This window comes from Triticum aestivum, chromosome 2B, assembly GCF_018294505.1.
Source record: "Triticum aestivum cultivar Chinese Spring chromosome 2B, IWGSC CS RefSeq v2.1, whole genome shotgun sequence".
In the NCBI taxonomy this organism is placed as follows: Eukaryota; Viridiplantae; Streptophyta; class Magnoliopsida; order Poales; family Poaceae; genus Triticum; species Triticum aestivum.
In genome coordinates this window covers 415,544,359-415,565,124 of record NC_057798.1, presented here as the reverse complement: position 1 = coordinate 415,565,124, position 20,766 = coordinate 415,544,359, and the positions used below count along the sequence as shown (strand labels likewise).

The 20,766-nt window shown below is 43.2% G+C and overlaps 1 protein-coding gene across 2 annotated transcripts; it reads left to right on the top strand.

Moving 5' to 3' along the window:
- Positions 1 to 309: 309 nt before the first annotated feature.
- Positions 310 to 18,566, top strand: LOC123045231 (sister chromatid cohesion protein SCC4). Of its 2 annotated transcripts, XM_044468193.1 has the most exons (10): positions 310 to 1,078; positions 1,196 to 1,664; positions 11,390 to 11,428; positions 13,785 to 13,906; positions 14,247 to 14,393; positions 15,629 to 15,718; positions 15,817 to 15,941; positions 17,413 to 17,618; positions 17,776 to 17,900; positions 18,041 to 18,566. In XM_044468193.1, exons 1-10 carry the CDS (start codon positions 413 to 415, stop codon positions 18,233 to 18,235), a joined length of 2,184 nt encoding a protein of 727 aa, XP_044324128.1. In that variant the 5' UTR covers positions 310 to 412; the 3' UTR covers positions 18,236 to 18,566. The 2 variants fall into 2 exon arrangements, with proteins under 2 accessions (XP_044324128.1, XP_044324129.1); XM_044468194.1 differs by lacking the exon at positions 11,390 to 11,428.
- Positions 18,567 to 20,766: the final 2,200 nt, after the last annotated feature.

Genomic DNA, 20,766 nt, shown 5'->3' with positions numbered 1-20,766 from the left:
AGATTGATGCTCACATTCTCTTAATTTATTTCTAACTTTCAAGGCAATGCGTTTTTAGTGAAAAGAGAGCGTAAGATGCCTATGATAATACTATGTGAGCATATGCGTTTGAACTGTACAAAGAAAATTACTGGTGGCACGACCGGAATTTGCCCATTTCTTTCCGGTTTCACACGCGAGCAGCGTCACGTGTTCCAACCAGTGGCAGCAGCAGGACCCGCCGGACCATTTCCCCGTTCGGCGACGTGAACAGCGACCGAGCACAACACACAAAGACGAGCCCGTTGAAACCGGCGGCCGAACCCAGTCCTTCCTTCCTCCCCCACCCCCCCTTCCAGCCCACGCTACCCACGCTCCCCCACCCCGATTCCCCCAAATCTCCATGCCGCTGCCGCTCACCACGCCCTAGGTCATGCCGTCCGCCGGGCCGTCCATGTCGGCGGCGGATGGGCTCCTCGCGCTGGCGGAGGAGGCCGAGCGCCGCCGCGACTTCACCACCGCCACCTCCTGCCTGGACTCGGCGCTCAGCCCGCCCCACGCCGCCTCGCTCCTCCCGCTCGCCGAGGCCCGCGCGCGGATGCGCCTCGCCGGCCTGCTGCTCGCCCGCTCCAAGGGGCTCGCCAATGCCAAGGCCCACCTCGAGCGCGCGCTGCTCGTCCTCAACCCGCTCCCCTCCGCTCCGCCGCGCCTCAAGCTGCTCGCGCACTCCCTCCTCGCCAACGTCTACGGCCTCCTCGGCGCCGTCCCGTCGCAGAAGCACGCGCTCCGCCGCGGCCTCAGCCTCCTCGCATCCGCCTCCGCCTCGGGGCTTCTCCCCCCTGGCCCGGCCCTCCTCTGGACCAGTAACTTCCAGGCGCAGCTCGCCTCCGCACTCGTAGTCGACGGGGACGCTGCATCTGCTCTCACTACTCTGTCTGCCGGGGCTGCCGCCGCCGCCGATCTCGAGAGCCCCCAGCTCGACCTATTCTTCGCTGCCACCGCTCTCCACGTCCATTTACTCTGCTGGGAGGACAACGCCGCCGTTGAAGAAGCCGTCGCGCGCGTCTCCCAGCTCTGGGATGCGCTCACGGCCGAGCAGGTAAACTCAAGTTTGCTTTTTTTTTTCTTCACCTCTTCATTTTTATGCTGTCTGTAGCAGTGAAGAGATATAAATTTTGTGTTTTGTTGCATGCCATCTTATGCTTATTGAATGCAGAAGGAGCATTGGGTTGGGCTGTTCTTCTACACGGAGCTGCTGCAGACTTTCTACCTGCTCAGGGTATGTGACTACAAGGCTGCCTCGAAGCATGTAGAGAGGCTGGACACCGCTGTTAAGAACGAGATGGAGAGGGGACATCGTATTAAAGAGCTTGGTACTGAACTCAGTGCAGTTGAGGGAACACTAGCGCAGACCATGTTGAAGGAGAGGGAGAGGGTGGCTCTAGCGCATAAGCAGGGGCAGTTGAGAGCTCAGCTGCAAGCGTTGTGCGGGTATGACACATTGAAAGATGTGTTAGATTATGGGGACAAGTTACTGTTGGCACCACCGCCGATGCACGGAGAGTGGCTCCCGCGGACTGCGGTGTTTGTGCTGGTGGATCTCATGGTCGTGATGGTCAGTCGGCCAAAAGGCATATTTAAGGAGTGTGGAAAGAGAATACATTCAGGACTACAGCTCATCCATGGTATGTGCTGTTGAATGCTAACTTATTTGAAGTATTGCTTCTGAAGATGATATGCTTATAGCTAACTACACATGTTATACAATTCAAGATAGCAGACACAGCTAGTTTACAACCATGGGTATCAAATAGTAGCCATTTTTTTTACTAAGTCCTGCTTTACAGGGAGGTGCTTATTAAACTCAATCATCAATACTGTGAGGGTTACAATTGTATTCCCTTCTAGGGTTTATTTTGTGAGGTGTTTGTGTGGTTTTATTAATTTCAGTATTTGATATAATTAACTGCCATTCTAGTAATCTCACAGCTATCTTTTTGTGGATGTTTTTTTTCGTACTACAAGGGCTTCTCTATTCATTATCATAATCGCTCTGATTATCCTTGTGAACCAGATATAATCTTCTTCACTTTTGGCCCATTCACTTCCTCGTTTCCTGTGGAGAACACATTATCACTACTCCCTCCATCCATATATATAGGGCCTAGCACGTTTTTCGAGACCGCCTTTGACTATCGATAAGATTAATAGTATATGAGATGTATAATGTGAAAATTGTATCACTGGAAGCTCCTTCCACGTACGAATTTGACGGTATGCTTTGTGTAATATGTCATATATTATTGCTCTAGCATGTGGTCAAAATTAGCCTCAAAAAACTCGTTAGGCCCTATATATATGGATAGAGGGAGTAGCAATTTTGTATGCGATCCTCTCGTGTTCCAAGTCATCCCACTTCCACTCTCCCCTTTGAAATGCCACGATGCTGTTCATCTCAACGAGAGGGAACATCAATGTTTTAAATAGCGGGCTATGGAAAATAGCGGCGGGCCTCCAAATCAGGTATAGTGGGCTAAAGCGGGCTATTTGTGAAGGCGACCATTTAGCGGCACCCTGCTGAAAAGGCTATAGCTCCTATAGCGGAGCTATAGCCGGCTATTGAAAACTATGGAACACTAGTAGAATGCCCGTGCGTTGTCACGGGCATTTGAAATATTTTGCTGAAGTTATATATAAATATAATGCATGTTAAATTTCACATGCATACAAAAGATAGCCAGTAATAATTGAAATCCACTTCACTTGAAATGTAAGTTGATAAAGAAGTAAGTACATAGAGAGCAATGATCCAACCAATAATCTGTAGTGAATTAATATTTACTTGATGGGCTTAAGATATTCTTAATATCAGAACTGTTATCTTTAGGTTCATACGCACAATATTTGAGCAAGTATAATAAAACTTCTTCCTCAACTCATAATCATCTTGCATAAGCAATATATATAGTTAGCACGAATATTTCACATGGAAGTTCTAAAAATATGCAACGGAGAGTACTCATCGTGCAAACCGGACGAATCAAATCTTTATCGTTCCACGATAGCATAAAATCAAAAACAAAAGAGCGAGACACATCCATGCAGTTGAATATATTAGTATTATCTTGAATATAGTGATAACAAAAATAAATGCTTGTACCTTGAATATTATGATAATGAAATATATAAATTTACCCGTCCATGCTCGTTGGAATACCAGCAGAAAATATACGTTGCCATCTAGATATATCGGAATTTCAGCTGGATTGCGCTATTTTGAGTGCGTCGTTGAATTCACTACAATTTTTTTTTTGTAATTTCACTAAATGTCTCAAAGTTTGAAACTATGGGGACTGTGTTGTATGAAGAGTCCAAACTGTATACAAGGCGAACCTTCTGCGGATTGTGGTGTCCATCGAAAGGTCTTTGTGAGGGTCCTCGCCCTAGATCCGGTGGTTGTCTTCAATGCAGTGTTGCAAATTACAGGCGATGACTTCAAGCAGAGGATGGTTGTGCACCGACAGCGGCCGTACATCACATGTACCTGCTGAGATCGTGGAAAAGTGGTGGCGCAACACATAAGGGACGTCGATGGCGATGCAATTCGAGCACCCAGTCTCAAGCTCTGGGGTGGAAGCCTAGGTCTGACTTGTATATCAGTTATACCTAGCAATCGTGAGGTTTTTACGTCGTTACCTTGTTGAAGGCATTGTTCGGCTTGGACTGGTTCTTCAGGGTGAAAACCTAGATTCTCGCCTTCGATGGTTGGATCTGGTGTCTTCTTCTCTTGCAACCTCTTCTTCTTGACTTCTTGGTTCTGCCCTCAACAGAAACTTTATCATCTTTTCAGTTACTCCCTCCGTTCCAAAATAGATGACTCAAACTTTGTACTAACTTTGTAGTTTGTACTAAAGTTAGTACAAAGTTGAGTCATCTATTTTGGAACGGAGGGAGTACATAACAAGACACTTTAGCTAAAAAAAAGCTCCATCTGGTCAAACTATAAAGTTCATCTGGTCAAAGTATCAAAACAATATGTAGAGGCCCAAAATCTTGGTTGCCTTGCCGGTACGCACTCACAATGTAGTGTTTAGCATACATAATTGATCCTAGCAGTCCCATGAGTGTACAGAAGGTTGTTTAGCTGCCAGCAGCATCAGTGCACCGATGAATGATGAGATTGTAGCATCTATATTCATGTAAGTCTCATTACTTGGTGATGCTCCATGAGAGAGACATGAACCCCACAAGAAGTTGAAAACTATCACCATAAGTATTGTTCCAACTAAAAACCAGATGGCAATATAAGGGTTATTAATTAATTATAAAGATGTAGACATTGATCAGTAACCGAACAGTCAGGAATTTTGTTTAAAGAATGTTCAGCAAAGTCGACAATGCATATAATACTGACATCTTAATTGTCAATAAAAAACAAAGACGTAACAAACTCCTATAGATGTTGATAAAACTACAATATAGTTTAGTCAAAACTGTATTATATCACTTTCTACCCATTCCTTACTGAGAAAGAATTAGTACAAACTATAATAATGTTAAAAATGAAGTTTCATGTGTCCAGAAGAAACAACTAAATACACCAATCTACTCTCACCATAACCGACATCAACTCGGGAGTCAAAAGATTTTACATACACTTGCTACGATGCCTGTAATTCGGAGAATTAATACAGAAAGTAGATGGTTTCTATTTGTACAACACTTGTGTACATGCATTTGCTTACCCAGTAGAAGTGGCAGTATTTGCAGTGCAATAGAACTAACCTGATACGGCTTATTTGAGGGGACAACAACAGCAACCAAGGCAGCGGCAGCGTCCAGGAGGAAGTCCTCGACATGTGACCTGGGAAGCGTCTTGGTCATTGCTCATGCTCGCCGGGGCACACTGCCATCACCGTTGTCGTAGTCTTTGTTGATGGGGCTGCAGCTGGTCCCTTTCTACTTCCTACTTGATTCTATAATGGAGCCAGATTTGACCTGATTGCCTGTGTGTTGCAACGGGGGTCTAAATATTTAGGGGGTTAAATAATACAACAACAGAATCCCACATAGTTCTTCTATAGAGAACTTCAAAAACCCAACTAATCTCTATCATGCAGGGAAAGTATCAAACATACATATCTTCAGAATCCCCATATACATCAAGCAACATTATCTCCCTTTTCTTACTATTATTAAATCATTCTTATTTCCTCCTCCTCCAACCAAACTTGCCATGCCTATATCGTTCGAGCCAAGGGAACATTGTACTATGCAGAGTAGAAGATTAACACTCCATATTGAGAGAACAAATCAAGTTTAGTATAGGTGGTACCAGTGGCATGTTTGAGATCATGTCGTCTTAGAAGAACACGTAATCCTTTGCCTCGTATATCTTTCCCTTGATGGATGGAGCTGAACATGACCTGAACTCTGCTCTCCTTTCCTGGTAATCTTTTGACTTTAACAAACTTGATGAGTACATGGTATTCATACTACTACTACTGTACAACATATAATTAATATTTTACAGTACGAAAATAAATTAAGTCAAGAGCCTAAAGAATAAAAAAGGGCAGCCCGGTGCATGTAGCTCCCGCTTGCGCAGGGTCGGGGAAGGGTCCGACCACTTTGGGTCAAGAGCCTAAAGAATGCTAGAAAAATATCTAAATGTCCAAAGCGATGTTCTTAACTTATGGACAAAGCTCTTAACCCAGATGTAGATTTCAACGGTGCAATTTTCATGCACAATCCTTCATATGTTTGCAAGAAAAAAATATCAATGAGCTTCTAGCTTCTACACCAATGTATATATACCAGAATCTAGCCTTTTGTAGCCAAACAAAGCTAGAAAACAAAGATTAGATGGCGGGAAATAAGAGTCCATCCACTTGCTTTGTAACATTAGCAGCCATGATACGCCAGTTTTCGGCTCAACTATTTGAAGTATAAACCACTTTTACTACTGAGTGCCAACTCGAGAAAAAAAAAACCATATGTCAGCTTACTACGTACCAGTAAGCGTTAATTAAGAAGCAATATCACATATTGTGTAGCTAGAGGAAATAAACATATCAATCATGAAAGTTGACTCATGTTATTCTTCCTGGGGGCATCCAGCCTAGTTGATAGCAAGAACTCTTCTCCTTGTTGGTCACCTTTCCGAACATCACCTACGACATAGTCATAACCTGCACGGGCAAGTGCCAAAAACCCAAAGTTGAAGATCAAATTAAATTAATCGCCAAATAACAACTTGGAACTTGTGAAGAAGCACAAAATGCTAGAGTCGAGAAATACAGGTAGATTAATTATACTAAAGTTTTAAGATATTGAAATCTTTATGGTTTGATAACATGTGAATACAAATTTAAAAAATTGTGGCAAGTCATACAACAGACAAATAAATTAGTCCAACAACTGATCCTCTATGTCCAGAGAGAGGGACGTTGTGTCGACAATCACAGCTACATGGAGGATTTCAACATGTTTAACTGAAAAACTTTGAGCATATTAACATCCTCGGAAGTCTGAATCTCCCCACCTTCCACTCTATGGCCATCATCTTCTATGAGATAAATCTAACTACTTCGCACGAAAGGTAGAATATAAACTCCAAACAGAAGCGCAGAATTAACATGTTCAAATCCTGCACTTGTATTGATGGGCAAAAGGTTCATGACCTAAACCCAGATAACTCTTGTGGGCAAGAAAGGGACCCATTTGTTGTTGCTTCTTTGTTTCTCTGATCAGTTTTTGCTAGGACTGGACTAAAGAAGAGGTCATTTAGATTCAGATCCTAAATCCTTGCTTGTTGTAGAACCCCTCTCTGAATTCCAAACTTTTTGCAAGAGCAGTCATTGTACATCATAATTTACCATGTGATTCATCGGGAAAATAGAAATGGAAAAATGCCATGCTGCAAACATAATATAACTGAATGTGAATGTCTGATTGTCATATACAATAGGGCTTATAAGATGTATAGCTCTAATATTATCATTTTGCAGAAGGAAAGGCTTTAGACTTTTAGTCCATTAACATCAAAAGATAGCATTACATTTAGAGAAGTAGTACATGAATAAAAGGGAAGCAATATACATAAATAGCAAGATATTCTATGAACACACACACACACATCAGGTTTCTGATGGTCCACACAGCATCAGAAATAGCAATATATATCTGTTGTTTTGATCAATTGAGAAAGGCACAACCTCCTGAAAGAGCATGATCCGTGAATTGCCGCAGCTAGCCACTGCAAGAAGAGAGGAGCACAGTAGCACGGCAACTGCCGGTGACCCAAGTGTAATGGAACAAACCTGATACTAACGATGCTGCCAGGTTCCTTGAGGCATGAAAAAAGCATCCGAGGCATGGTCGTGCTAGTTGGGTCTCCTCGACCGCGAAACGGTGTAGCGACGGGAAGGAACCGGCGCCGCTAGGTGCAGAGGTTGGGTCAATATGGCCTCCGGCCGCGACGCCGGCGAGGACAAGGGCGAACCTAGCCGCGCGGTCAGGCGCCGCCGCCGCCGGCGAATCGCAAGTTACCTGCAGCACAACAAAGACGCAAGTATGTTCAAATCGTAAGTCCGTCAAGACTGACCGACCTCAAGAATCGGGGGTAGACGTAAGGGGAACACGAACTGAGATGGAGAGTGTGGGAGAGCATCGGGGCGTGGCCTGCGGCCAAATCGACACCATATTAGCGACGGTAATGAGGCCAGGAGCTCTCGCCCACGCTCTCCTCGTCGCCCGCGATGGGAAGCGTGAGGCATCATTGATGGCGGATCCGGATGATGCCGATCTCCAATGCCGCCCGCGAGATGGGAAGAAAACTAACTGCCGGCATCGCCGCTGCACTTTGCCGGAGGGCCACCCGCTGCAGCTACAGCCGCTGGCAGGGGCAGTAGTGGAGGGCGCCGCCGCACAGCTTGCACCCCGCGCCGGGAGCATCCGGAGATGTGGAGTAACTGCCGGTGGCCGCTAGGTCGCACGATATTGCAGCTGCGAGAGATGTCGATCCCGGACGGCGGCAGCGGCGTCTTCTCTGGTGGGAGGTCGGCGGCGGCGATCTCGTGCATCGGCGGCAGGAAGATCGTACGTAGGCGGCGGCTTCTCCTCTGGGAGTTCGAGGGGATTGAGGGGAGCGGCGTTGTATGTTTTTTTTGGGTGCGTGCCTAGGGACCCTAGAGGGGGGACGAAAAAAACCAGCGAAATAAAACGGTTGGAAGTGGTGGGACGAAAATAAACCGTGGATACTATTCTACCAACTCAGACATTAGGAGTAGAGATATCAATGATAAGTTTGTTTTATTGTTCGTTCATATGAGCAACAGATCTATAAAGGTTTCAGCATTTCTTGATACATGTCTACAGCAAGAATGCAGCGACAGCAATTCTCATATGAGTGTGAACTTTCCCTTTTCTCAACAACAATCCTTACAAGGTGGTGGTTTTAATTTTTGTTTGACAAGTTGAGATTGATCAGTACCATTTATCATGATCTGGTAAGATCTTCAGCCAACCTTAGGAGGATGTTTGGTTTCATCAAATGCTACTTGGCTGATGTGACATCCTAGCTTAGAAGGAATGATAGGCTGCTCATATGAACAAGGTGCACCTTCTTTTCCGGGAACTCATCTCCAAGAACCTCTGGTTAAGTGTGCTTGGCTTGGAGCAATTTGGGGATGTGTAACCGGCTGGGAAGTTCTTCCCCATTGCGCACGAGAGAGGACAATGTGTGGGGTGTTGGTCTGTGAGGCCAGTCTAGATCTTGCTACGAGTAACGACTGCTGGTCTGGGTGAGAGGTGGGGTGTTACAGCTGACCCTTGGGTTTCACAATATTCCATGTCCATTTTTCTTGTTGAAGCAAACTCCATGAAGGTGCCTATGTGAATGTTGTGACATAAATGGATGAGAGGCATATATAAATGGGAGTGGCCATGTTGATGCAAATGGTGGGTTTGAGATACATGACGTAGTTAAGCGGAACGGCTGAAAATGACGGGAAATGAGTCTTTGACGTTAAATTGAATATTTTGATTTTAACTTTATTGGATGATTATTTTAGGCCTTACTAAACAAGTGTTACACAAAATAATGAAATCTTGTTTTACATTTTAATAAAGTCCACTTTGCAACCTTTAACCCTTGCCGAAGTTCACGTTACAACCTTTAACCCCAGGGGCGGGCCCAGGAATTGAAGACTGTGTATTCAAATTTTGAATTTCTTTTGGGAAGCCTATATAGCCTTCCTTTTGGTGCGTATAACCGATTATAGTAGTATATTGTACTAGTTCTAAACTATATAAAAGATATTTCGTAATATATTATATTCATCATAATTGATCATAACTTGCATTGTTCAGCATATAAAAGTAATTGTTCAACATATTGCGGCAAAATCTAAGATATATAGAGGATAGAAAATAGAAAAGGATAAGAAACCTTACAAATTACAGGAGTACTATTCTTTATAGATAATGTTCACTGTAGCAAAATCAAAATTTATAAACATTCTCACATTACAAATTTAAATGGAAAATTGCAAATTCTCATGTCTAAATAATTCACAATCGACTGCAAACAAGTTCTAATTTCACTATAATTAAATAGGCAGAGAAGTGTCCGAACTAACTTACTTTTGTTTGTATGTACTGTAGTGCATCCTCCTTAACAACACGAGAAGAAAATTATGCTCCTGCCTGCAGCGATAGATGTATTCAGTTGGACTAAGAAATAAGAATTGGCATAAGAAGAGAGCTCCCAATTTCAGAAGTGAAGGATTAATATATCCAATTAGCAATTATACCTGAATTTGTGGGTTGTGCCTTTGAAACTGAACCAATGCCTGCTGGCTGCTGCCCTCTGCTGGATCAGAACCAGGGTAAGCGGGGGATGAATTCGTCGCACCGTCTAGGCCGCCGTTCGCACGTCCAATTGCCGAGCAGGCCATGGCAACCGCCGTGGCCTCCTGGCGGCTCGCCGCTCGCATGTGGAGAGAACAGGGCAAGGTGCTGGTTCGTCTCCATCTGACCTGATCCATAGATTTTTTTGAGGGCCGATGGTCTGCGTGCGTGCGTGCGCTACAGCCACTTGGGCCAATGGGCCAAGTCGCGGAGTCGTGGAGTTTTGGGCTGAAATACTTAACTAGCAAGTTTGACTGTACAGTTTCGTTTTTCCTTATATATACGCAGTATATACATTATATATATCTAGTTTTTTGGCAAAATTAATGGGTATTCAACTGAATACCCTTGAATTGAGGTGGGCCCGCCCCTGCTTTAACCCTTGCCGAAGTTCACGTTACAACCTTCAATTCCTAAGCCATTTATTTTTATCCCAAACCCAGCTATAGAAAACCTACACCATTAGGTCTTACATTAAACAAGTGTTTCACAAAACAATGAAATCATGTTTTACTTTTTATAATAAAGTCTACTTTACAACCTTTAACTCTTGCCAAAGTTCACGGTACATCCTTCAACTTGTAAGCAATTTATTTGTTACGCCAAAACATGAAAATCTATTCAGTTTAGCCCCTTGGTCCAATCTCAGGTGGCTTTGTGCTGATTCAGATTCCACATGGTGGACAGCTGGCACAACTAATCCACGACAGCCGTGGCCCTATCTCTCTTCTGTCTCCCATGGCCATTTCTCTTCTTACTTTCCCCGACCCGAGCTAGCCCAAATCTCTAACCCTGCAGCCACAAGATTATCCAAGGCAACAGTGAATATCTTCCAGGATATGATGCAGGTTGCGAGATTGAAAAGATGACAGGCAGGCGTGAGTTGGGGAGAGTGACAATATAGTTAAAGTTGTGCTTAAGAGAAGAGAAAGTCACTTGAGAGATGAGTGAGAGAGAGGGGGTGAATGGGTTTCATAGTTTGGGGTCAAAAATAAATGCTTTAGTAGTTGAAGGTTGTAATTTAAACTCGGCAAGATTTCAAGGTTATAGTGTATATTTCTACTTCCTACGTGCTGATTATATGCATTTGATAACATAGCTGTCGCCGCCTTTTAAAATTAAACCTGGCGTGATTTTGTAAAAAAAAAAAATCCTCAATTGATCAGCACCACAGCGTCCAAATTTACATTAGCTCCCTGCATACCAGATTTATTGTCCATGTATGCCTCATGAAACATCAAACATGGTACACCTTCAATCCATCACCGGAATTTGCAAGGAGTAACCTCGACCCGCATGTACCACCTGTTGAGTAATCAAGGGCAGTAAATGCATTGATACATATCGACCTTGCATAAGCTAATAGTAACCTTTCACCATGCATTTTTTCTTGGATATTTTAAACATGATCTTATATATATTGTGTCTATGTTAAACCTGAAATACATAGAAACTTCTGTATATCTATAATTTACTGGGCATTCACATTGTTTCACAGAGGAACTCTCGAAGCTTGGGATCGTGGATGGTGTGACAGGTACTGATAATAACTTCAGTTATTTTCTACGACAACTCTTTACAAATTTTATTGTGTACAACCATATTTTAGAGCTGACACTTAGGTGGCCTTTGTTTGAGCTTCGGCTAGTGATTCTGGATTCTACTCCTTCCAAAATCCGAATCGCAAACAAACAACCAGCTACCCATGAGAGATTCTAGGAATCGATTCTAAAAGTTACACTGCAAGGCGACTGCAGCCGGTAGCTGCGAATTTGCTGATTCCCGAGCGATTCCCCAGCTTCCACTTACCCACCTTAGAATCTAACCTAATTTCTTCCCGTTATTACAGACGAAATGCCATCGCTCTCCCAATAGATATTTCCCCTCGTTATTTCTCCACCCCAGCGACAGAGAGAGATACACAGGCTCCGTTCGCCGCCGGCTCCAAGAGCGCCGCCGCCGTCGGCTCCTGAGCGGGCGGATCCGCCACATCCACACCTCCCCGAACACTGTCCAATCTCTCTGTCCATCCCCAACCTCAGTTACCGGCCACCCCCAGACGACTGGATCTGAGCTCCAGCCGCTTGCAGTTCTGCCGGCTCCGTCCGCTCTTCGAGCTACTATCCTCTGCCTGACCTGCACCGCACCACGCCCCAAGCTCCAGCAGCGACACCCACAATGTCAACACCAACGCCGCGACAAGCTACCCAGATCCTTTTGCTCCAACGGCCCAAGGAATAGATGTGTTACCTCCAGCGGCGGCTACCCACTTTTCTAGCGAACAACTGCTTAAATCATGTGCGTATGAAAGTTTTATGATTGATCATTAGACATTAGTGTATTTGGTGGCGTTGCAGACATTTCACAACACTTCAGATTTTCCTAAAGCAGGGCAAACAAACAGATCGATTCTGATTCTCAGAATCTGCAGCTGCAGCTGATTCTCAGAATCCAAGCCATAGCTGATTTTCAAGAATCTGTAGCCCAAACAAAGGGGGCCTTAATGCATGACCCTGGTTGGATCCATGTCATTCTACTACTGTGTAGTTCCACTGTTCACACACCTTTTCCTTTCTTTGGTTAAGCAACATAAGCTCAAATTTTTCTAGAGAATATGCAAGAGCTTTTCATATCTTTCCATGAAGCTGGAAAAGCAGTTTAGATGCAAGAACATCTGCACCAAAATGGCGAGACATGGTAAATGGAAGTCAAATGTCAATCCCGAAAAAGAGCACTAAGCCTAGGAGGCTGCTCCTACAGTGGCTCAAAAAACAAACTTCCAGCCCTTGCTTCTTCTGCCTCATCTTTGATCTACTACGTAACTTTTACCAAATCGTGATGGTCATTCTAAAAATCACGCCTTTCAGAAACAATCTTAAGTTGAGCTGATACTGTGAGTTGTCACGGTTCTTGTTGTCTTATGTGCTGGATATGCATGATACCTTATCCTGCTGGAGTTCCAATGTGGCAAATCCTATGCAGACTAAATCAATTGTGATATGTTTAACCCTTTCTCATGTGGTCATATGTTCTTTTTTTTTGAACTTTCTTCCTTTTTTTTTTCTTTTAAGAAAACGGAATTTGTAGCTCCTAGCTTGTCAATCTTTGCCCCTGCCAACTAAATCATGCATATCAGTCATGGGCCATTAATTTTGAATTTGGCGTGAACTACTTCATACCAGACATTTCTCTACTCGCTGGGCTGCTTTAACGAATTCAATCTTCGGAATATCTATATGTCAATGAATACTTCCCTGATTTGCTCTCAAACAACGATCTCTCCCTTATATGCAACAACTGTAGCAAAACCTTACCCGTTTCTTCCACTGCCACTCCATTAAATTTCTCATGTTATATTTTTCCGTGATACCTCTCTTAATCCTCATCTTCTTTTTCCACCCTCTCAGCGCTGGGCTCCCATTGAAGCACCAAATCTGCACCACATTATAACCTCATGCTTGTTTGCACCAAGACCACCCAATTTGATGGCCATGGGCGGCGCTAAGTACCTAGATGAGTAATCTTTCCAGACAATTTTGCCTCCAACTTCTTTGCCGGCACCAGGTGCTGCCCTAGCTACAACTGCCTGCCGGTCATCAAGAAGGGGCAAGCTGGAGCTTGCCACAACCACCCAACTGTTTCTTTTGAGTTTCTATGGAAACTGGTAGCACACATCTCGAGATCCACTGCCATGTAGTCTATTCATTGAGGACCATCGATTATCATGTTCCATCGATTATCAATTGTTCTGTCGTATATAAAGAACTTTCTCGTAAATATTTTGTGCGTCGCAGAAAAAAAATCTTCACTAACTGCATAAGAAATTATTATTTTACTGTAGTATTGTACTTCTGTTACCTTAACCTCATTTAATTTTGTCATTATATATGCAGAGGGAGATTTGGAACACTCAACTATATGGACGGCCGGGTTGTACTTGATGCTTTTACTTCAGTTTCTCGAAAACAATGTAGCTGTAGAACTCACGAGATCAGAATTTGTTGAAGCCCAAGAGGTACATAGAACAGCATATCCATATTTTTTTACTAATACATAGGATGACTGCTCAAGGTTGCAAGTTTGCAACCGTTCTTCGGTATTCGTCTATGTATATGCTTTTCAAATATACTTGTCCATTTTTTTTAAGGGCATCCCTGCCAACCTGTTTACTGAAAATAATCTCTCGTGATATGTTGAGCTATTATATATTTTTATTGGGTTTGATATAAGCACATCTTGTCTGGTATAATAGGTCCAGTAATTGTGCCAGATACATTTCTTTCCAAACATCAGATCTGTATATCTTATGGTTATTCAACTAACCCTTTATTATCAATTCATCATTGTTTCTGTAGGCTTTAGCACAGATGAAAAATTGGTTTACTCGTTTCCCAACAATTCTCCAAGGTTGTGAGAGCACAATTGAAATGCTAAGGGGACAGTATGCACATTCTGTTGGCTGCTTTGACGAGGCTGCTTTCCACTTCCTTGAAGCATTGAAGGTATTTTTTTCCTCTCGATATGCCACTCCACAGCAATGTTCAGGATATCGGTATCTGGTACCATATCGGTTGGGTGCTGAGTGGGGATAAATAGGCGAATTTTCCAGTAAGGGCTATTTGGTGTCCCACCGAGTAGCGATTAACTGACCGAGATGCTGATTAACCGGCCGATATTTGGAACAATGCTCCACAGTATGTTTCTTTGCATACTCTCTGCCATGCATTTCCTAGTCTCCTCTTGTATGCTACCAAACACATTAATATTCTGTGGGGATTCTGCACGCTGCACCTCCAACTGTGCTTCATGTGATTAATGATGTAAAAAGCTAACAACATCCGGTCATTGGTTACGTGTACAATGTGATCTACAATCAGGTTTCCAGTACAACAACAACAGCAGCAGCAACAACAACAACAACAACAACAACAAAGCCTTTAGTCCCAAACAAGTTGGGGTAGGCTAGAGGTGAAACCCATAAGATCTCGCGACCAACTCATGGTTCTGGCACATGGATAGCAAGCTTCCACGCACTGATACTCCAGTACTTCAGATCTCTCTTTACGGACTCCTCCCATGTCAAGTTCGGTCTACCTTAGCCTCTTTTGACATTATCAGCATGCTTTAGCCATCCGCTATGCACTGGAGCTTCTGGAGGCCTGCGCTGAATATGCCCAAACCATCTCAGACGATGTTGGACCAGCTTCTCTTCAATCGGAGTTACCCCAACTCTTATCTCGTATATCATCATTTTGGACTCGATCCTTCCTTGTGTGGCCACACATCCATCTCAGCATGCGCATCTCCACCACACCTAACTGTTGCACATGTCGCCTTTTAGTCGGCCAACACTCAGCGCCATACAACATTGCGGGTCAAACCGTCGTCCTATAGAACTTGCCTTTTAGCTTTTGTGGCACTCCCTTATCACAGAGAATGCCAGAAGCTTGGCGCCACTTCAACCATCCGGCTTTAATTCAATGGTTTGCATCTTCATTGATATCCCCATCCTTCTGCAGCATTGACCCCAAATATCGAAAGGTGTCCTTCTGAGGCACCACCAGTCCTATTATACTATAGCTAGCCATCTTTTAGTCAATATTCTATGCGTCCCAAGTCCGCTGAAGTACATACATCTATCAAGGAATGTAGATTTTTATATATTAGGCCAATTGTTCTTATGTTCTGTTGCAACCTATCCAGCCCTTTTCTAATTAAAGAAATACATTTTTTTCAGCTGACAGAGAACAAATCAATGCAATCTATGTGCCAAGTTTATGCGGCAGTCTCCTACATTTGTAAGGGTGACGCGGAATCATCTTCAGAGGTAAAGTAGGATTTTATATCACTCCTACATAACCTGTCTTTTTCTGTATCAAGCCAGCTAATACAACTAAATGTTGCCTCACCTTTTTGGCTGTTTAGGCACTAGAATTGATTGGTCCTGCTTACAGAACCATGGACTCATTTGTTGGGGTACGAGAGAAGACCTGTATCATTTTTGTTTACGGACTTCTACTTATGAGGCAGCATAATCCACAAGATGCACGGTGAGATATGATATAGTACTAAGTAGTGAAAATTAGTATAATGACTGCAGTGTAATGAATGTATTGTGCATCACTGTATATGATTTTTTCCCCACTACTCCCGGAAAAAAAAGATTTTTCTTCTAGGGTTTCATATTTGTATTTCTCCTCTAGGGTTCCATATTTGTCCTCTTGAACTTTAAAGTTCATTTGGACTCCAAGTGATGTCGACACCGATGACTTCCCGATTAAGATAGGACTGCATCAGGGGTCAGCTTTGAGCCCTTATCTTTTTGCATTGGTGATGGATGAGGTCACAAGGGGTATACAAGGAGATATCCCATGGTGTATGCTCTTTGCGGATGATGTGGTGCTAGTTGACGATAGTCGGACGGGGGTAAATAGGAAGTTAGAGTTATGGAGACAAACCTTGGAATCGAAAGGGTTTAGGCTTAGTAGAACTAAAACCGAGTACATGATGTGCGGTTTCAGTACTACTAGCTGTGAGGAGGAGGAGGTTAGCCTTGATGGCCAGGTGGTACCTCGGAAGGACACCTTTCGGTATTTGGGGTCAATGTTGCAGGAGGATGGGGGTATTGATGAAGATGTGAACCATCGAATCAAAGACGGATGGATGAAGTGGCGCCAAGCTTCTGGCATTCTCTGTGACAAGAGAGTGCCACAAAAGCTAAAAGGCAAGTTCTACAGGACGGCGGTTCGACCCGCAATGTTGTATGGCGCGGAGTGTTGGCCGACTAAAAGGCGACATGTTCAACAGTTAGGTGTGGCGGAGATGCGTATGTTGAGATGGATGTGTGGCCACACGAGGAAGGATCGAGTCCGGAATGATGATATACAAGATAGAGTTGGGGTAGCACCAATTGAGGAGAAGCTTGTCCAACATCGTTTGAGATGGTTTGGGCATATTCAGCGCAGGCCTCCAGAAGCTCCAGTGCATAGCGGACGGCTAAAGCATGCGGAGAATGTCAAGAGAGGGCGGGGTCGACCGATTTTGACATGGGAGGAGTCCGTTAAGAGAGACCTGAAGGATTGGAGTATCGACAAAGAGCTAGCTATGGACAGGGGTGCGTGGAAGCTTGCTATCCATGTGCCAGAGCCATGAGTTGGTTGCGAGATCTTATGGGTTTCACCTCTAGCCTACCCCAACTTGTTTGGGACTAAAGGCTTTGTTGTTGTTGTTGAACTTTAAAGTTCATTTGGAATTGGAATGGCAAAATTGGAGATCCCCTCTGTCGTGACTGGATATATAATTGTTTTCAATTTTTTAAAAGCCCACATGATCTCGATGCGTTAAACATATGGCCACTTAGAAACAGAAGTTATACCACCATGTAGCTAATGTTCTGCATTATTTGTTTCCCACGGGTGTCTGCCACATTTCATTTCCTCTTTTACGTTGAGCGAACTCTCGGCAAGTTTGCAGATAGTCAATTTCTATGTTGTTAATATGAAATGTTTCTACCTGATGCAGGGTCCGCCTTGCAAGTGGTTTGAGAATAGCGCACCAACAGTTGGGTAACATCCAATTGGTTTCTCAGTATTTAACAATATTAGGTACATTAGCACTTCAGTTACACGACACTGGACAAGCCAGAGAGATCTTGAAGTCATCGTTGACGTTAGCTAAGACACTTTATGACATCCCAACACAAATCTGGATCTTGTCGGTATTTACAGGTATGTCCTCAAGGTTACATTGATTTCTTCACAAGGCGATTGAAAATTTCATTTCCTTCCGTAGGCTGGTTGTTTAATCTCTTGGTATGCATTCTTGTTGTGACTGTCAATTTGTCGAATCGCTGGATGTTGATGGCAACTGATATCTTATTTTCAGAGTTATATCGAGAACTGGAAGAAAAGGAGAATGAAATGGAGAATTCAGAATATGGAAGTAAGAAAGAGATCGATCTGCAGAGAAGACTGGCTGAAGCTCGTTCTCGCGCTTATCACCAGGAGCTGGTATGGTACCACAGCTTTGATTGAAGTTGATCCATTGCCTTGTTATATGGAAGTCTGGACAATTTTATTAGACTCTTTTGTCACTGAAAAAAACATGGAACACATTTATGCAAGGAGTTGAAGTTGAAGTTGTGTTTCAGGTGGAGAAAGTGAGGATCGAAGTCGAGCCGCTGCACGACTTGTTCCAGAAGCATAACGATATGTCGGGCCTGCCGGCAAATGATGACCTTGACATCCCAGAATCAGTGGGGCTGTCCACTCCGCAGCCCTCGTCTGTGAGAAGGCTGGTCGATTCAAGCTCAGTAAGGCGCAGCACAAGGAGGCGGGTGTCGTGAGTCATGCTGTCTGTCCATCGGAGTGAATCGCCATGCTCCCCATAGAGAGAGCATGCTGGACATGTTAGCCTATAGGCCCCTCAGTTGTTGTTATTAAGTTTATTATTAGTTAATTGTACACCGTTGTAGCTTCATCTTCTGTTAACAATTACTAGCAAAAGAGATCATGCGTTGCACCAAGAGAGAAATTCCACAGGCCCCTAACCCAATAATCATGACTCAAACCCCCATAGGTAGGTTCAGGTTCTTTATTTCAACACATGGTATCTCATTTGTGTTGATGACAATCACGCGTTTGAATGTGGTCAATCTTAAAGCGTCTCTCTCAGCATACACTTAAAGCGTCTCTCTCAGCATACAGCATAAGATGAGAACTTTGCTTTTTTTCCTGCAAGGTTTTGATGAGGCGCGCATGCGTGGTTGTAGATGACTTGTTTTGTCTTCAATCTGGTTTTGTTGAGGTGTTCATGTACGAAAGAAAGATGGGTCATGCGCTATTGATTAAAGTTGCATCCTAAATACTTCCTCCGTCCGGATATACTTGTCATCAAAATAGATAAAAGGGGATGTATCTAGACGTATTTTAGTTTTAGATACATCTTTTTTTATTCATTTTGGTGACAAGTATTTTCGGACGGAGGAAGTACTATTTAAAAAATATTTAACAGATAAAATAATATCAAATTTAGATTTTACACATTTTTTAATCAAAATTCATGTATAATATGTTAAATTTAGAGTTAGAATTTAAAAGATAGGATACAAATATTATTAAAAAGCGTTTGATATGGACCACCCTTTAATTTATCGAAACTGGGAGGTAACTACACGGTGAAAACCTGACTTAAGAAATAGGATCGTTGGTTGATTCATCAAAACCACAGTTTTTTTTTTGCAAAAACTAAAATTTAACTTAAACCAGGACCGCGCATTGATTAACAGAAACTATATGAGGGGTTATGCAAAATTCCCTGACGGATGAGCAGAAGCATTAAACTCTTTATATTAGTAATATATAATATATATAAAAAAGAAAGGTATATATTAATTGCAAGGGAATGGTTCAGTTTCAAGCGTATAAATGGGGTTAGAGTTGTGTCGAATATTGTGTACAATGTATGTTATAATTGGACTTGTAGTTGTATTGTGTTTAAATATGATATGGAGTCGTGTCCTGGTAGGACACTTGTATCCTAGACCTCTCATATATAGTGGGGGTATACACACGATGTAACATATGCCAACATAATAGCACATGAACGCAGAGGAAGCTGGCGGCATGTGCCGGCGTCCAGGGTGACCGGGTGCGGTATTGTAGCAGTGTCATGGGGAGGAGCGTCCATAGTTAGGCTCCGGAGATGTAGCCATATCGACGAACCTCATTAACAAATCTCGGTGTCGTGCTCGTGTGATTGATTGGTCCTCGGATGGTCGACGATGACCTTGATTTATTCTAACAGGTGGAATCATGATTCCAGAATAACTAAAAACAGAAAACTTATATGGTTGATGGTCATCGCCTGACCAAACGACAGGGCGTTTCAGTGCACATGCGCTGGTATAGGTTCGGATGATGACGGCGTGGTTGTGTTGCCCTTTGTTGATATCAGCTTTTGGCACGACATAAAGGGTAATCAAAATGCCTTCAAATAAAATGTACCAAATATGAAAAATGTCCGTATGGTTAAAATGAACAACTTTGATATCCGGGTCATCGTCATCCGATCTCATCTCAGGGGTGGAAGATGTGCTTGGAGTGCTTAGATTTGGCATCTGGAGTACTGTTTGTCCGATTACGCCTCAAGACGATCCCAAATGAAAAAGTGTTCTACATAAAATATCTTGGTCTCGTCGAGGTGATCAGTTTTGATATTTGAATTATCTCAATTTGAGGTTGTATGCAAAAGTTACAGGCAAACATACGCCCTACTACAGTGGATGGCCGGATTGTCCAGGTTGGAAACCGAAGAATCCCTCTAAAGATTAGACGAAAGGCCCAAAAGTCTGGGCTATTATTCGGGCAGACAACAAAAGGTTCAAATTGAAGCGGAGGATGTGGGATGGAACCCGGACAATTAGGGCAAACGCCTGACTTGGAGTCCGGACATCCGGGCAATAACTCACATTTTTCTCTAGTGTAGGAATTGGAAAACAAGCAAAAACACCCTCAAGATTATCTCGAATCAAAAAAGTTCAACATGAAAGCTGTTCTTCTCGCCGGAATGGATAAATTTGCTTTTGGGTGCATCTCCATCCGAGACTGTATGTGGTCTATGGGTCCCCAAAACCGAACTGCGGTCTCAGACCTACCTAATTCGGGTTTGATTAATTTTGGGAGGATTTGGACAGGATTTGGAGTCCTTTATTTTAACGAGAAGTCCATCCACCTCATAAATACATGAGAGGTGACAGTCGATTAACAACACACAATCGACAAACACATCTACCACATTCTTCTTCTTCTTCTTCTTCTTCTTCTTCTTCTTCTTCTTCTTCTTCTTCTTCTTCTTCTCGTTCTTTATTGTTCTTCT

Coding starts and splice junctions, on each gene's coding strand:
- LOC123045231 (XM_044468193.1), top strand. CDS start 413: ATGCCGTCCGCCGGGCCGTCCATGTCGGCGGCGGATGGGCTCCTCGCG. Junction 15,719..15,816: donor ACGCGGAATCATCTTCAGAG/GTAAAGTAGGAT, acceptor TTGGCTGTTTAG/GCACTAGAATTGATTGGTCC. Junction 15,942..17,412: donor CATAATCCACAAGATGCACG/GTGAGATATGAT, acceptor TACCTGATGCAG/GGTCCGCCTTGCAAGTGGTT.